Source organism: Drosophila mojavensis, unplaced genomic scaffold, assembly GCF_018153725.1.
Source record: "Drosophila mojavensis isolate 15081-1352.22 unplaced genomic scaffold, ASM1815372v1 contig_80, whole genome shotgun sequence".
NCBI classification, from domain to species: domain Eukaryota; kingdom Metazoa; phylum Arthropoda; class Insecta; order Diptera; family Drosophilidae; genus Drosophila; species Drosophila mojavensis.
In genome coordinates this window covers 11,847,661-11,861,204 of record NW_025318906.1, presented here as the reverse complement: position 1 = coordinate 11,861,204, position 13,544 = coordinate 11,847,661, and the positions used below count along the sequence as shown (strand labels likewise).

Genomic DNA, 13,544 nt, shown 5'->3' with positions numbered 1-13,544 from the left:
GTTTAGCTAAATGATGTTTATTTTGATCTTCACTTACCTGAGAATTGCTTTGGTGATTGATTTTACAGATTACTGTGAAGCATTGAGCTAAGTAAGCAATTGTGATTTCAATTACTCCACTTTGCTTCACTCCAGCTGCTTTCAATGGGATCGTCGATGGATTCCAATAACAGCATGACTCTGTAGCCCTGGCAAGATCCCGTGTTGGTTTATACAGAGAATTACATTCTTCCAATTAGATGTCGAGGCTAATCTAATAATCAGCTATATATATACAGAAATATTTCTTTCAACATCTTAACAATACTAATTAACCATCCAAAACTCTTCCAAAAGAACAAAAGTTATCATGAATTCTAATCAAATAAATCTACAAATAATATAAATTATTAAAGCATACTTTTTGATAGCACATTAAACAATTATTTAACCATATTTTGGGGTAAGCAAACCATGGTACATATGGCAAAATAGTTAGGGAATATTCGTCTAAGAAGTACCTAAATACTAGCAACAGCGTACAGCTGTTTTGCTTCTCAATGACTCCAACAAAACGCCAAACCTGATCGTTCCTTGACCTTCTGGCTAATGGGAAAGTCAAAATACTCTTATCTGTATATAGTATATGTATAATCAGTTGGGGTTAAACCGGTCAGTTTGACGGTAATATTGGAATAAAAAAGCATTATTGATTTAGAAGAAACAAGATATTCGTTTTTTTTTTCTCTCAGAAAATACCTTAACTAATATACTTCACAGGGACATATCAACATTCATTTTCACAAATACTTTTACACGTACTTAAATAGGTGTCACTAGACTAATACAAATACCCCCTATCGATCTACGCTCGACTGGGTCAGTTGCTCTTTGACCGTGCGACGCATCACTTTGCCGCTGGCAGTTACGGGCAGTTCGTTGGTGAAGTAGGCGCCTCCATGGAGCTGCTTGTGATTGACCACGAGCCGCTTGGCCACATGCTGTTTGACCTGCTCGGCGGTCAAGGAGCTACCGGGCCGCTTGACTATCATGGCAGCGGGCGCATCGCCGTATTTGTCGTCGTAGACGCCCACGACACACACCTGGACAACATCGGGCAGCTCGGTAATGACGGCTTCGATATCGTTGGGCGAGTATTGCATGCCCAAGCACTTGTAGATCTCCTTCTTGCGGTCCACAATGTACAGATTGTTCTCCTCGTCGAAGTAGCCCAGATCGCCCGTGTGGAACCAGCCAAGAGAGTCATACATGCGCTGACTTTCCACTGGATTGCCGTAATAGCCCTTCCAGTTGCGGCCGTGGTTCACATAGACCTCTCCGACCATGCCGTAACCCAGATTCTTGCCGTCCTCATCGACAATGCGAATCTTAATGCCGGCATTGAGTTTGCCAACTGTGTTGCCAAGCTTCTCATTGAAGGGACCGGCGCACACTCCTCCGAATTCTGTAGTTCCGTAGCCAAAATAGACAAATCCCCTTTGAATGAGCTTCTGCACCTTCTGCAACGTCACCGAGGGTATCCAGCCGCCTCCGACGGCTACTAGGAACACCGAGGCCAACTTCTCCGGCGTGGCCTGCGGGCAGGCGACCAACTCGCTGGCGTGACGCGGTGCAATGCTGAGGATGTTGATCTTATACTTGGTCACGAGCTCTAAGATATACTCCGCACTGAAGGGCTTGTCGGCTATGATGCGCGTGCAGCCATCTGCGACGGAGTACATAAAGTTGATCAGACCCGAATACCAGTCCAAGCTGGAGCCGCAGTAAATGACTGCCTCAGAGCTGAGGAAGCTGCAAGGGACATAACCCGATTATGTAATCTAAAGTTGATAAGGAATCGATTAAAACTTACGGATTGCTGCACGACAGCATGTAGTTGGCCATGCACACGGCCTTGGGCTTGCCCGTCGTGCCAGACGAACACAAGATGGCCATGGTCTGCTCCCCGCCGAAGATCAAAGGTTGAGGTCTGTGATATAAATAACATATTGATAAGCAGGACGTATTATTTATAAATGCGATTGCAACTTACTGATAAAACATTTCAGTGTTGGTTGGGGCAAGGAACTCCTCCACGAATGGCACGCCCTCCACTTTACCTGTCAGCGTTACGAACTCGGGTGACCATGCAGCGCTCGCCGTCTTCAGCTTCTCCAGATCCGCGGCATCGCAGAAGAACAGCGATGGCTTTGTTATCGCCAGCACGTGGCTGAGTGTCTCGGGGTCCAGGATGGGGTTGACGGCGTGAAAGGGCGTGGCATTGAAGAGGCAGGCAACCGCCACTGGCGTAACGTAGGTGCTGTTCTTGGCCGAGATGCAGATGACGTCATCGTGACGTAATCCACGTTTCTTGAAATTCTGCGCCAGGCGCACGGACCAAGTGAATACGTCCCGATTTGTCGCAGTTTTTCCATCCGCCAGGCATATCTATAATATATAGCAATGATTAAGCTATAAACTTGTCGGCTATCCATATTTATTCTGCAACTCACCTGGCATATGTGATTAGGATTATTCCTGAGCTGATTGTGCACTATGCGACCGTATGAGCAATCAAAATCGTACATGGGCGACGATTTCGCGCCACTCCAGATCCGTGCAATGGGATCGTAGTGAGTTTTGAAGAAGTCGTCCATTCTATTTACTTTTTATTAGCTCTGATCGCCTTCAGTTTCAGCTACTAAATAACTAATTCCCTGAAGACCACTCAATTAAATAGTAAAAATATTGTCTTTTATCAGTAAATGCTGAGCTCACCGTGATTAGCCGAAAACAAAAGAAAACAAAAACAAAAACAAAAACAACGAACAGGAATAGGACCATAAACTTCATAAGCGTTAGCCAATAGGAGTCGTATAGAAAATTTACGCTACGCTTATCTAACGCCCAGTCCAACCCATTATCAGGTGCACACGTATTTCTTAGAGACATTATCTTTGGATTCAGCTTCGTTAGAGCTTTAATTGATTGTATATAACGGGAAATCTGATCGAAGTAATCAGCTACTAGTCTGATTTTAATAATCTAGCAATAAAACCCCCTATATACCGTTATGTTACTGGGTTATTAATCTAAACTCATGCCGATTTATGATGCCTTTCCTGGTCATTGGCATTTCTGGTATTTCCAGATTATGCTTGAGGCAAATATCATTGAAAATTTTCTATGTAAAGCGGGTATTTTGAGTAATCAAACAATTATGTCATATAAAAAGAGATTTGTGAAGAACTGAATCAATCTGAAGCTGATAATATTATCAGAATCAAATGCAATCTGAAGTGCCATGCGAAATGCTTCCTCATTAACACGTGCCTCACCTTTATCAAAAAGAAATAAATTCATATTTTTAACTTATGCAGAATCGTATCAAGATAAATACATATAAATAAATTCCCATGATAATGAGCTCAATTTAGCCAGCTGCATAATCAGCCTGCCCGTTCCTCCGCTGTCCAATTGAAAGCCTCACTTAGGCATTCTTATTAGATTAGCTTAATTATAAAGTTCTTGTTTTCTGGTTATTTTAAGAATCAATGCTGACGAAGTCAGCCAGACCCAAGTGTTTCGACTTTACCGCTGAATCAGCTAGCCTTGAGATTAGACTATCTGGAAATGCCGCAGTGCTTGAATAAATTCATATCTGTTTGGCAACTTATTATGGCTAAAATTTATACTTTATAGAAGCGTGTGATAGATCTTGTTAAATATGTAATTGAAAGTCTGTTTGTCTGTTTGTTTGTGTTCATTCATGTTAAGCCCCTTATCAGCCGGCTCTCAAGTACTCTTTCTCATAACGTAAAATATACAATTCAGGTGAATATTTGTTCATTGGCTCAGTTGGGCTGAGCAAGAAACACCTCCTTCGCGCTCTTGCGCATAGTCTTCCCGTTCACGTTGGCCGGCAGCTTATCCACAAATCGTACTCCAGCGCGCAGCTGCTTCTGCATGCCCGTCAGGCGCTTGGCCACATGATCAATCACCTCCTTGGCGCTGATTTCGCAGCCTGCACGCTTGACAATCAGAGCGCCAGCGGCATCGCCTGAACGCTCGTCGTAGATGCCAACGACACAAACGTCCTGCACCTGGTGCAGCTCCGCAATGATGCCCTCGATTTCGGTGGGCCAGTAGTGCAGTCCCTGGTACTTGAGGATCTCCTTTTTCCGATCAACAATGTACAGGAAGTTCTGCTCATCAAAGTAGCCCAGGTCGCCAGTATGGAACCAGCCTTCGAAATCCTGCATACGTCGCGTCTCGACGGGATTGCCGTAATAGCCGTTCCAGGCCTGTCCCGTGTGCACATAGATTTCGCCCACCTGGTTATAGCCTAGGCTCTTGCCGTCTTCGTCGACAATGCGAATTTTGATGCCCGGCAGGAGCCGGCCCGCTGAGGCGGTATTGCTAATGCCAATGTTCACTGTTATGGCACCCACCTCGGTCATGCCGTAGCCCGAATTGAACATGGCCGACTTGCATATCTCCTGGGCACGCTGCAGTGTGGTTAGGGATACCAAGCCTCCGCCGTAATTCAGCATACGCAACGGCTGTAGTGCTTCTGGCGTGGCCTGTGGACAGGTGACCAGGGCAGACAGATGCCTGGGCGGCACCACGGCATAGTTGATCTTGTACTTCTGGACCAGCTCCACAAAGTAGGACGGCTCAAAGGGTCGGTTAGTTATGATGCGAGTGCAGCCGAACACAGTGCTGAAGACGAAGGCCAACAGCCCAGTTAGCCAGTCCAGCGAGCTGGCCACAAAGATCACCGATTCGCTAGTCACGAGCCTGCCAAGTTAACAGGGATTCAGAATAAGCAATTCCAGAGGCGAACAGTGGGGATCTTACAAGCTATCCTGTATTAAAATACTATTCGAAATGCAAACGGCTTTGGGCAAGCCTGTGGTGCCCGAGGAGCACAAGATGGCCACGGTTTGATCGCCGCCAGTCTTCAAAGGCTCCGGTCTAAATAAAAGAAAAGAGAAGAGAGAATATATATAACATTTATACATATAATAGCTAGCTCGCTTACTGATAGAACATTTCGGTGGTAGTTGGATCCAACAGAGTCTCTATATTGGGCACGCCCTCAATGGGATCGCTCAAAGTGTATATCTCTGGATGCCAGCCTAGCGTAGCCGCGCGAATTTTCTGGTAATCGGCACCATCACAGAATATTAGCATCGGCTTCGTTATTGCAAAGACGTAATTAACGGTGGCTATATTAATTAAATTAATTGCGATTACATTGACGCAATCCAGATAAGATTGAAGAATACGATTCGCATACCTTCGTCGAGCAAGGGATTCACCGAATGGAATGGCGTGCCATTCATGAGGCAGGCCACGCCCAAAGGCATGACGTAGGTGGTATTTTTAGCAGCGATCCCAATCACGTCCTTGTGGTTGAGGCCACAATTTTTCAGGTACTGCGCAATGCGCACGGCCCAGGTGATGCCCTGCTCATTGGTCACAGTGACGCCATCGATGTCGTTAATCTACGCATTTGAATAACAGTTTTTAGCTTCCATGAGCAGGCAGCACGATATTTCGTTTGCACGCACCTGACACACGTTTTTGGGCCAATTCTTCATGGTATTGAAGATGACCTTGCCCACAGATATATTATAGTCATAGATGGAGCTCCGCTTGGCTCCACACCACGTATTCTCCTTCTCATTGTAGGTGGTCGGTATTGCTGCCATACTGATGCCTCGCCCTAGATGCACTTATATGTAAGTTACCGAGGCATATGTCCCATCTATTTATATTGTCTACTGGCTGCACATGATCAACTTGTTTTCTATAGCCACTATCCATTGGAGTGGATCTGTAATCTGTAAGTGTGCACTGCCTGTTAGATCTAATCAGCACATAATGACTTAACCATCGATAGTGTATCAGAAGACACTTAGAGTGCATCAATCCAAGCACTCGATTGTCTACTTATCGCTATTCAAATCAATACAAAACTATAAATGCATTCATTCATGTCCGCTTGTTGCACAGTAATCGCCTGAATCGAGAACTAATCCGAAATGCATATTTTCGGCATAAATCCAAGTCAAATGAAATAATAAGGCAGCTGACTATAAAAATCTTAGCAATCAGTATATTATGGCATTGTAACATTTATAGTTGGGCTTCCACGAACGACCTATTGTATAGGACAGATAAAGATAGGCAGGTGTTTAAATGGATGAAGCTTTCGCTAATTTATAAACGAGGTACTTAAAGTATTAGCCTGGAATTTCCCTTGATGTTATTTGACTTTGAACTGCGTAGATAAGATAAAGTTTTATAATTAATAAGAAATTTTCAGTATTAGCTATTTAATTCTGTTTGTACAAATATATCTTTATTTTGTTTATTAATTAAAAATTGATATATTTTATTCAACTAGTCTTGGGTCACCTTTAACGGGAACTTAATCTAACTTTACATATCAAAAGTGATAAACAAATGAATATAAACAATTCTATATCTCTATAGTGCGTCATTCTCAAGGCTCATAGTCCGTGATATTGCTTCGAAATAAACAACTATGTGTACATGCCATTAAATCAAATCTAATGGCGGCTAAAAACTTTCAAAAAATAATGTAACAGCCCTGTGCTTTTACATTTGAACTTCATCCATCGATATGGCAACGCTGCCAGCAGCTGATTTCTTATCTGCGGCTTGTTTATGGGCGGCATTAGCGTGGTAAGTGCGTGTTATTCTTGTTAACTGCCAAAAGGGAGCATTCTCTTGAGTAAAATTTAATATAATGGGAATAAAAGTAAACAATATCTTGCCCTATGGTAAGTACATATATTTCTGTCCATCATTCTCATATTGCTATTGATTAACTTACACATTCTCAGATGCCTCCCTGCTCAAGGTAAACTTTTCACTGCCTGAACTCAATAAGAATGCATTGAGCTTATCAGAAAACTCGACTGTGACGGGTGATTACGAAGTCGCGTGGGCTCTCAAGGCCTTAATGCTAACGGACCTGACCACCCTGGCTGGAGATGATACTGCCTCCAATGTGAGGCGGCTTTGTGTGCGGGCGAGTTTGCCCTTTGAACCTCAACTTCTTGAGAAATCTGTCGAGGAGAGCTTGCTCCCAGACATTCATTGTGCTGCTGTTTGCGTCTATCCCGCGCGTGTGGCAGACGCATACAAGGCACTGAAGCAGCTTGACAAATTGAATGAGATATCAATAGCTGCCGTGGCCACTGGCTTCCCTACCGGCCAATATAGCTTGAAATCTCGTCTGGAGGAAATCAACTATGCTATCGAATCTGGTGCTACAGAGATTGATATCGTTATCAATCGGCCACTGGCGCTGGTGGGTGACTGGGAAGGCGTGTACAACGAGGTGGTCCAGATGCGCAAGGCCTGTGGCGATCGTGCACATCTAAAGACAATCCTGGCTATTGGTGAACTGGGCTCCATGGAAAATGTTAGTATCCCCTATTACCCCAGATTAACCCAAACTCATTTGCCTACTTTCTATTCGCAGGTATATAAAGCTTCCATGGTGTGCATGCTAGCAGGAGCGGACTTCATCAAGACATCTACAGGCAAGGAGGCGGTGAATGCGACACTGCCCGTTGGCCTGGTCATGATATATGCCATACAGGAGTTTAAGCGACGCACTCAGCAAATTGTGGGCCTGAAGCCAGCGGGCGGTGTACGAACTGTGCGGGACGCCATCGCCTGGATGACGCTCATCAAGAATACTCTCGGCATGAACTGGCTGCAGCCCGAGCTCTTCCGATTCGGTGCCTCGGGTCTGCTCGATGATATTGAAAGGGTTGTGCGCGAAGGCATCGCTCAGCACGCTTAACTGACAGCAGATTCGGATTGCCACACGAAGCATTCCCAAATGAAGCTTTACACGTAATTATGATTGAACTAAACACTTTGTTTGGTCTACTGAGCATTTATCCCCGTAATTGAGTAATATGTAACATGTATAAATATATTTTTGTATTTTTGTAACCGACTACAATTAAATAACAGTTGTCCTGGCCGCAGTGCACCGCTAAGCAGGCTGCTTCATAGCTTCCGTTGGCTTGTAGCTGTATGTGAGCTGGGCAGGCGCGGCCATCAGATCATCCTCGGCCAGCTGTTCGCCGTGCTGCAGCAATTCGGCGGGCACAGCGCTCGACTCCTTGTGAGGCTGATTGTCCGGCGTCTTCACCTGCATATCAACCGCGAAGAAGGAGTCATCAAAGTTGATGCGATTGCGCTCATCCTGCTCCAGATAGATTGCCTTGGGAGCAACTCCGCCCATTGCCTTCTCGTATGTGTTGAGCCACTTGAGGTTGACGTGCTTGGCGGCCGCATTGAACTTCTTCGGCGTCTTCTTTGGCTTGTCGGCGTAATAATTGTGCTCCTGTTGCAATCTCTGTGGCGGCGGCGCAATTTTCTCCATGTGCCGACTCTTGGCGTCCAGCTTGGGATCAATGTAATCGTAGAGCGGCAAGTAGAAGTTATAGGGCTGATCTGTGGGTGGCAACATGTACTGCTGTGGCTGCACCTGCATCTCTACTTGAGGCTCCAATTGACTGCCGGCCGATTCAGAATCAGCGACCTGGGCAACCGGACCAAATATTTCACCTGCACGCCGGAGCAAATGCTCCAGCCGTTCAATAGTTATGATTTGCGGATGCAATAGCTGCACATCCTCCTGCAGCTGTGCACGACGCTGTGCTATTGATGACGTGGGCGTGGCCGCCACACTTGAGCAAAATGCCCACAACAGCAACTAAAGGAGAGAGAGAGGGAGGCGAGAGTTTTAGGTAACAGATCTTACGGCTGCAACTCCAGGCACACTCACTATCAATGACCCATTCGACATGGCGAGTTTTCTTTAGCTTTTGTAGCGTAGCTATTATTAGTCCATATACGTTGTTGGAGCAGCTGTCGTCAGTTGCCGTTGCAAAGTTCGCACAATGAGTAAGGCGGCCTGGACACAGCGAATTCATTTATACTCCACACACTGCAATCATTTTCCATTTTCCCAGTCTTAAAACGGAAGCTCTCGGAAATCTCCACAATCAACAATAGCAACAACTGCACTCCAGGCACAGTTAGCTGGAAAACGAGTTTTCCCAGTGCAAAAGAAATAAATATATAACGAGACAACTCCACACACACGCACACACACACACCTGGCTGCATAATAATGTTAATGTAACAACCCAAGCGACGAACAACCTGAAGTTGAACAAACTGGATGCGAGTTTGTCACTGGTAATGAGTTCGTTGCAGCCAGAGGCAACTAGCGAAATTGCGTCAAATGGTCAAGTAATCGCTGCAAAATTGTCCAATCCCAAAGAAAAGTCGGCCGCTTGCACCAAGTGCATTGACTCTAACAGTGTGTAAACGTTATGACAAAAACAATGGATCTACTTGGGTAGACGAATTCAAAATACTGTTACAAGTTTTCAAAGTTGAAATGGATTAAAAGTTTTTCAAAATATTTTCCACATTCTTTATATAGCTATATCCAATAAAAATATGTTGTTTTTGTTTCGTACTTTGCATTGACATTCGGCTTAATAATTAATCAAATTTCTACAATCTCTGACTTATTCAATTTCTGATTTCCACAAATTAGAAATCATTTTTAAATATTATCAATGCATAAACAAATGTATTATACCCACTTTAAGTTAGTGTACAAAATTGTCGTTCACATAATTTCCGCAGCGTGAGATGTGAACTCGTTTCGATTGTTGCGACGAGAGCCAAACACATTTGTTATATTTTCTATCGTGCCAGCCGTAAAAGTGCAAGTTCAAAGTTACAGGAAATACTAGACCGGTGGCAATAGCAACAAAAAAGCATTAACAATTTGTAACGATTACATCTTGTTCATTGACTCTATATTAGACAAACAACTATATAATTTCGGCACTGTTCGTATGGGGGGATCATGTTTGCTGTAACTCGGGCAAACCTTTTATGATAATATCCAGTGCTTCCATGTCTTTGTTAACTGTTTCTTTCAGCACTTCCATGGCGCGCTGCTGCATTGTCATTATGGTTCTCATCTCATCCTCGGCGCTTTTGTCTAATGCATATTCCGGCAGGCCAGTGCTAGAGAATTGACTGCGCTGCATCCGAATCTGGGAGAGTAGCTCGCTCAGCCGGCCCTTGAACTGAGTGGGCGCAGAAACAACAGCCTGCATATTCTGCAGCTTGGTGCGCAGTGCCTCCTCCTCGGGCGTCAATGTGGTGCCCACCTTACGGGTGCATTCTTGTTTCACAACGATCTGCGGAAAAAATTTTATAATTTTGAATATATCTAAAAAGATATGAAATTTGTATTCGCTTACCCTAAGTATGCGATGGCTCATTTCGGCTAACTTCCGTTTGTGCTCCATTATCCTGGCTGTTGCGGAAGCATGGCGTCGCCGCAGTTCCTGTAACTCGCCTTCCACCTTCTTCATGTACAGCGCATGCGTCTCGGTCTCCTGTTCCTGGCATTTGACACGCCATTTCAAATCGTTGAAGCCAATCATGGGCACAGGTATAAATTGACTGGCATCTGGGTTGTCTAAATTGGCCTGCCGCCACATGCGTGGGTCAACGCTGCGCGGGGGATTCTCTAGGTATTCTTTCAATTGATCCTCATCGGGTAGCGTAAGTGCCAAGGCTTCCGTCAATCCCAGATTCGTCAACTGTGGCTTCACTGTTGCCTGATTTAAATAAGCAGCCAGCTCAGTGGCAAGTATCCGCTTGCTATCGTGTGGACCGTGTGGAATCTGCACTTTCTCCTCCACATAGATAACCATTTGGCACTTTTTGTTCTCCAGCTCTTTGAGAACGTCGATGTGCACCAAAAGATTTGGTTTGCTGCCCATAAGACTGTGCAGGGTTTGTACAATCTGTTGCTGTTGCGTCCTATAAATGCAAAGATGATAATGAAGGTAAAATTCAGATAGGCTGTTAGCACTCACTTAATCGTTGCTAACTCCCGATCAAAGTTTAGTGCGACAAGCCCCAGCTTGTTGTCCTTGCCAGGCATGCGACTGTAGCCAATAGCCTTGAAGCGACATAAGTAATTCTCCTGCGTAATGTCCACTGGAGCTGCACTTTGGGAGTAAAATAGTTTACCAGTGCCCCACATTGCCTGCAGATAGTTCCATTTGGCTACAATGTTATCACGCTCATCGCCAAAGATGGAGACATTTAGAATGGCCTGTGCAAACGCTTCATCCGCTGAAATTGGGACAGGCTGCTGCTGTGGCTGTCCCAACATAAAGTTTGTACCGCCAAAGCCTCCGAAGCCGGGAGTCACTGTCGGCGCAGCTGGTTTTCCGAAAGCTGCAACAATAATTGCTATAATTAATATATTCTCTATGAAAGGAACTTAGGGAATTTTACCTGATGATCCAAATGTGCTGCCACCAAATGCTGACGTCTGGTTGGTGCCAAAGCCACCAAATGCTGGTGTTGTGGTCGTTGTTGCTCCAAATCCGGAGAATCCGCTAGCAGGCGCGTTGCTCGACGTTGGCAGCTGTCCAAACCCACTGAAAGCAGGCGGGGCCGAACTTGCGGGTGTTGAAAATAAACTAGACTGATTTGTCGGTGCTGTCGTGCCAAAGCCACCAAATCCGCTGCCCAGTGTTGCAGCGGGTGCACTTGTTGGAGCACCGAAGGCTGTGGGTGCGCTACCAAACGCAGACGTTGATATATTGCTTCCAAAAGCCGGTGCCGCAGTTCCGCTTGTCGCACCAAACGCTGAGCCAAACATACCGCCCGCTGTCCACAGAATAGATAAGTATAATAGAAAGGGGTCAATGCTTGAAATGTTTTGTTGCTAGTCCAGCTTCCGCGTTACAAATCTTATCAGTTCGAGAGAAGTGTTTAGTGAGGGTTAAGACTTAGTATACTATAGAAGTTGGACAGCAGCAGATGTGTTTGTTTTCCCCACTATGTCATTACTCATTGTATTTGTAATATTTCTGCTGGTTTGCGTTGCCTATGTCGGCTATGTTATTCACAAAAAGGAGTAAGTCTAGCCTTGTTGCTGATATCTCTTTACTTTTTGCAGAATCCTATATCTCATACTTTCCAAACATTTCAGAATTAATCCAAAGGAATACGTGTGAGCAACTTTCAGGATGCGAAGAAGTTGCTCACTCTGCCTTCAACTGCTGACCCCCAACGCTATTTGGCGAAAAGAGCTTGACCGGAATTTTATTTAAATACCGCATGCATTTTTCGTGTCATTCCCACCTGAAGAATGAAACGCGACGCCTACTTACGTTTAGCCGGCGTGCTAGTCGCACCCAGAGATGTGTTGCCACCAAAGAATGACATAATGACTCTTATTCAGCGCTTATACTTATATTTTTCGCTTAGGTCTGAACAGATGTGAAGTGCTTTTTAATTAAAAACTAATTGTAAAAAAACTAAAAACGAGAAATTTTGGCGCTATCAACACGCTCAACAATGCTATATTGGGAAGGAGAAGATTTCGATAGACTTGGCCTTGTCAAACAATCGATATTTAAAAAAATATAATAATTTCAATACGATTTATTCATCGGATAGAACAATGAATAAAATGTCAAGAATCATCACATATTGTATTTGTGACGTCATAAATAATTATTTTCATAACAATGTACAATTCGAACCCCTACTGTTGGTAATTTTATGATGTAATTATCATTTTTACGTGTTTGTTTCAAAAAACGACCTTGTGGCTCAATTTTACAATTCGCATACTAATGCTTTCTGCGTACCTCATTTTAGTTGCTTGTGACGTTTTGCCTTATTAAAGAAGTAATCTTCTAATTTCGATAATTTGCCGCTAGTGACGGCCTCGTTTTGCATTTGGTAATTTGTAAGGGAAATAAATTAAAATAAAATTATTCAAAATGAGCAAGTATACCTCGAAGTATCTGGAAGACAAGCTTAAAGAAAAACTTGACGCAACCTATGTGCAGGTAACAGACGAATCTGACGGATGTGGTGGAAAATTCAGCGCTATCATTGTCTCTAAGGCATTTGAAGGGAAAGCACTCCTGCAGAAGCACAGATTGTAATTCGCTCTATACTTAAATGTTAAAATACATAAAAATAAATAATATAATTTTGATTTAAGAGTTAACACGACGCTCGCCGAAGAACTTAAGGAAATACACGCTTTCTCGCAAAAATCATACACACCAGCTGAGTGGGAGAAAGTGCAACAGCAATAGCTAGAGCAGTAGCAACCGTAACCAGTTACTTCATTGCGGAGTCCAAAAACCTGTACATGCATGCATGTGTGTGTGTAGCCGATTTAGCCAGCCAACGTCAGACAACATCAAAGCAGTCGAAACTTAAAACAGTTGAACAAAGAAAGTGAAAGGGAAACAGCCGATGAACGGAGTAACAGTAAACACGCAAAATTTCGCGTAACATTACATAAAATCTGAATCAAACATACATAATATAAATAAAGCGAGAACCTGATCTCCAGTGACCCTTGTTGCCGCCATCTTGTATGAACTCGAGGGCACTCATTAGATATTCAAATATCTAAAAAAAGATATATT

General features: G+C 44.0%; 6 protein-coding genes across 6 annotated transcripts; 2 read left to right on the top strand and 4 right to left on the bottom strand.

Moving 5' to 3' along the window:
- Positions 1–692: 692 nt before the first annotated feature.
- Positions 693–2,674, bottom strand: LOC6579572 (4-coumarate--CoA ligase 1). Its single transcript, XM_002005419.4, has 4 exons — positions 2,493–2,674; positions 2,033–2,427; positions 1,853–1,969; positions 693–1,791 (listed from the first exon to the last, which is right to left on the bottom strand). Exons 1-4 carry the CDS (start codon positions 2,634–2,636, stop codon positions 837–839), a joined length of 1,611 nt encoding a protein of 536 aa, XP_002005455.2. The 5' UTR covers positions 2,637–2,674; the 3' UTR covers positions 693–836.
- Positions 2,675–3,727: 1,053 nt separating this feature from the next.
- Positions 3,728–5,730, bottom strand: LOC6579571 (4-coumarate--CoA ligase 2). The gene is made up of 5 exons (XM_002005418.3): positions 5,556–5,730; positions 5,282–5,489; positions 5,024–5,210; positions 4,840–4,956; positions 3,728–4,779 (listed from the first exon to the last, which is right to left on the bottom strand). Exons 1-5 carry the CDS (start codon positions 5,694–5,696, stop codon positions 3,834–3,836), a joined length of 1,599 nt encoding a protein of 532 aa, XP_002005454.1. The 5' UTR covers positions 5,697–5,730; the 3' UTR covers positions 3,728–3,833.
- Positions 5,731–6,664: 934 nt separating this feature from the next.
- On the top strand, positions 6,665–7,987 carry LOC6579570 (deoxyribose-phosphate aldolase). The gene is made up of 3 exons (XM_002005417.4): positions 6,665–6,794; positions 6,858–7,441; positions 7,502–7,987. Exons 1-3 carry the CDS (start codon positions 6,761–6,763, stop codon positions 7,826–7,828), a joined length of 945 nt encoding a protein of 314 aa, XP_002005453.1. The 5' UTR covers positions 6,665–6,760; the 3' UTR covers positions 7,829–7,987.
- A 39-nt stretch (positions 7,988–8,026) lies between these two features.
- LOC6579569 lies at positions 8,027–9,175 on the bottom strand. Its single transcript, XM_002005416.4, has 2 exons — positions 8,825–9,175; positions 8,027–8,752 (listed from the first exon to the last, which is right to left on the bottom strand). Exons 1-2 carry the CDS (start codon positions 8,843–8,845, stop codon positions 8,027–8,029), a joined length of 747 nt encoding a protein of 248 aa, XP_002005452.1. The 5' UTR covers positions 8,846–9,175.
- Positions 9,176–9,467: 292 nt separating this feature from the next.
- LOC6579568 (probable nucleoporin Nup54) lies at positions 9,468–12,474 on the bottom strand. Its single transcript, XM_002005415.4, has 5 exons — positions 12,264–12,474; positions 11,380–11,757; positions 10,953–11,319; positions 10,329–10,896; positions 9,468–10,265 (listed from the first exon to the last, which is right to left on the bottom strand). Exons 1-5 carry the CDS (start codon positions 12,316–12,318, stop codon positions 9,924–9,926), a joined length of 1,710 nt encoding a protein of 569 aa, XP_002005451.1. The 5' UTR covers positions 12,319–12,474; the 3' UTR covers positions 9,468–9,923.
- A 315-nt stretch (positions 12,475–12,789) lies between these two features.
- Positions 12,790–13,471, top strand: LOC6579567 (uncharacterized bolA-like protein C8C9.11). Its single transcript, XM_002005414.4, has 2 exons — positions 12,790–13,045; positions 13,109–13,471. Exons 1-2 carry the CDS (start codon positions 12,882–12,884, stop codon positions 13,203–13,205), a joined length of 261 nt encoding a protein of 86 aa, XP_002005450.1. The 5' UTR covers positions 12,790–12,881; the 3' UTR covers positions 13,206–13,471.
- Positions 13,472–13,544: the final 73 nt, after the last annotated feature.

What these genes read in the sequence shown, in the direction of transcription:
- LOC6579572 (XM_002005419.4), bottom strand. Translation starts at nt 2,636, where the DNA reads ATGGACGACTTCTTCAAAACTCACTACGATCCCATTGCACGGATCTGG. An exon ending in ATCCTAATCACATATGCCAG is followed by an intron (nt 2,428 to 2,492) that starts GTGAGTTGCAGA and finishes TATATATTATAG; the next exon opens with ATATGCCTGGCGGATGGAAA. An exon ending in ATGCTGTCGTGCAGCAATCC is followed by an intron (nt 1,792 to 1,852) that starts GTAAGTTTTAAT and finishes TGTCCCTTGCAG; the next exon opens with CTTCCTCAGCTCTGAGGCAG.
- LOC6579571 (XM_002005418.3), bottom strand. Translation starts at nt 5,696, where the DNA reads ATGGCAGCAATACCGACCACCTACAATGAGAAGGAGAATACGTGGTGT. An exon ending in ACCACCGAAATGTTCTATCA is followed by an intron (nt 4,957 to 5,023) that starts GTAAGCGAGCTA and finishes TCTTTTATTTAG; the next exon opens with ACCGGAGCCTTTGAAGACTG. An exon ending in ATTTTAATACAGGATAGCTT is followed by an intron (nt 4,780 to 4,839) that starts GTAAGATCCCCA and finishes TTAACTTGGCAG; the next exon opens with GCTCGTGACTAGCGAATCGG.
- LOC6579570 (XM_002005417.4), top strand. Translation starts at nt 6,761, where the DNA reads ATGGGAATAAAAGTAAACAATATCTTGCCCTATG. An exon ending in AAACAATATCTTGCCCTATG is followed by an intron (nt 6,795 to 6,857) that starts GTAAGTACATAT and finishes ACACATTCTCAG; the next exon opens with ATGCCTCCCTGCTCAAGGTA. An exon ending in AACTGGGCTCCATGGAAAAT is followed by an intron (nt 7,442 to 7,501) that starts GTTAGTATCCCC and finishes TTCTATTCGCAG; the next exon opens with GTATATAAAGCTTCCATGGT.
- LOC6579569 (XM_002005416.4), bottom strand. Translation starts at nt 8,845, where the DNA reads ATGTCGAATGGGTCATTGATA. An exon ending in TGTCGAATGGGTCATTGATA is followed by an intron (nt 8,753 to 8,824) that starts GTGAGTGTGCCT and finishes TCTCTCCTTTAG; the next exon opens with TTGCTGTTGTGGGCATTTTG.
- LOC6579568 (XM_002005415.4), bottom strand. Translation starts at nt 12,318, where the DNA reads ATGTCATTCTTTGGTGGCAACACATCTCTGGGTGCGACTAGCACGCCG. An exon ending in CAGCACATTTGGATCATCAG is followed by an intron (nt 11,320 to 11,379) that starts GTAAAATTCCCT and finishes TTATTGTTGCAG; the next exon opens with CTTTCGGAAAACCAGCTGCG. An exon ending in CGGGAGTTAGCAACGATTAA is followed by an intron (nt 10,897 to 10,952) that starts GTGAGTGCTAAC and finishes TTGCATTTATAG; the next exon opens with GACGCAACAGCAACAGATTG.
- LOC6579567 (XM_002005414.4), top strand. Translation starts at nt 12,882, where the DNA reads ATGAGCAAGTATACCTCGAAGTATCTGGAAGACAAGCTTAAAGAAAAA. An exon ending in CTCCTGCAGAAGCACAGATT is followed by an intron (nt 13,046 to 13,108) that starts GTAATTCGCTCT and finishes TTTTGATTTAAG; the next exon opens with AGTTAACACGACGCTCGCCG.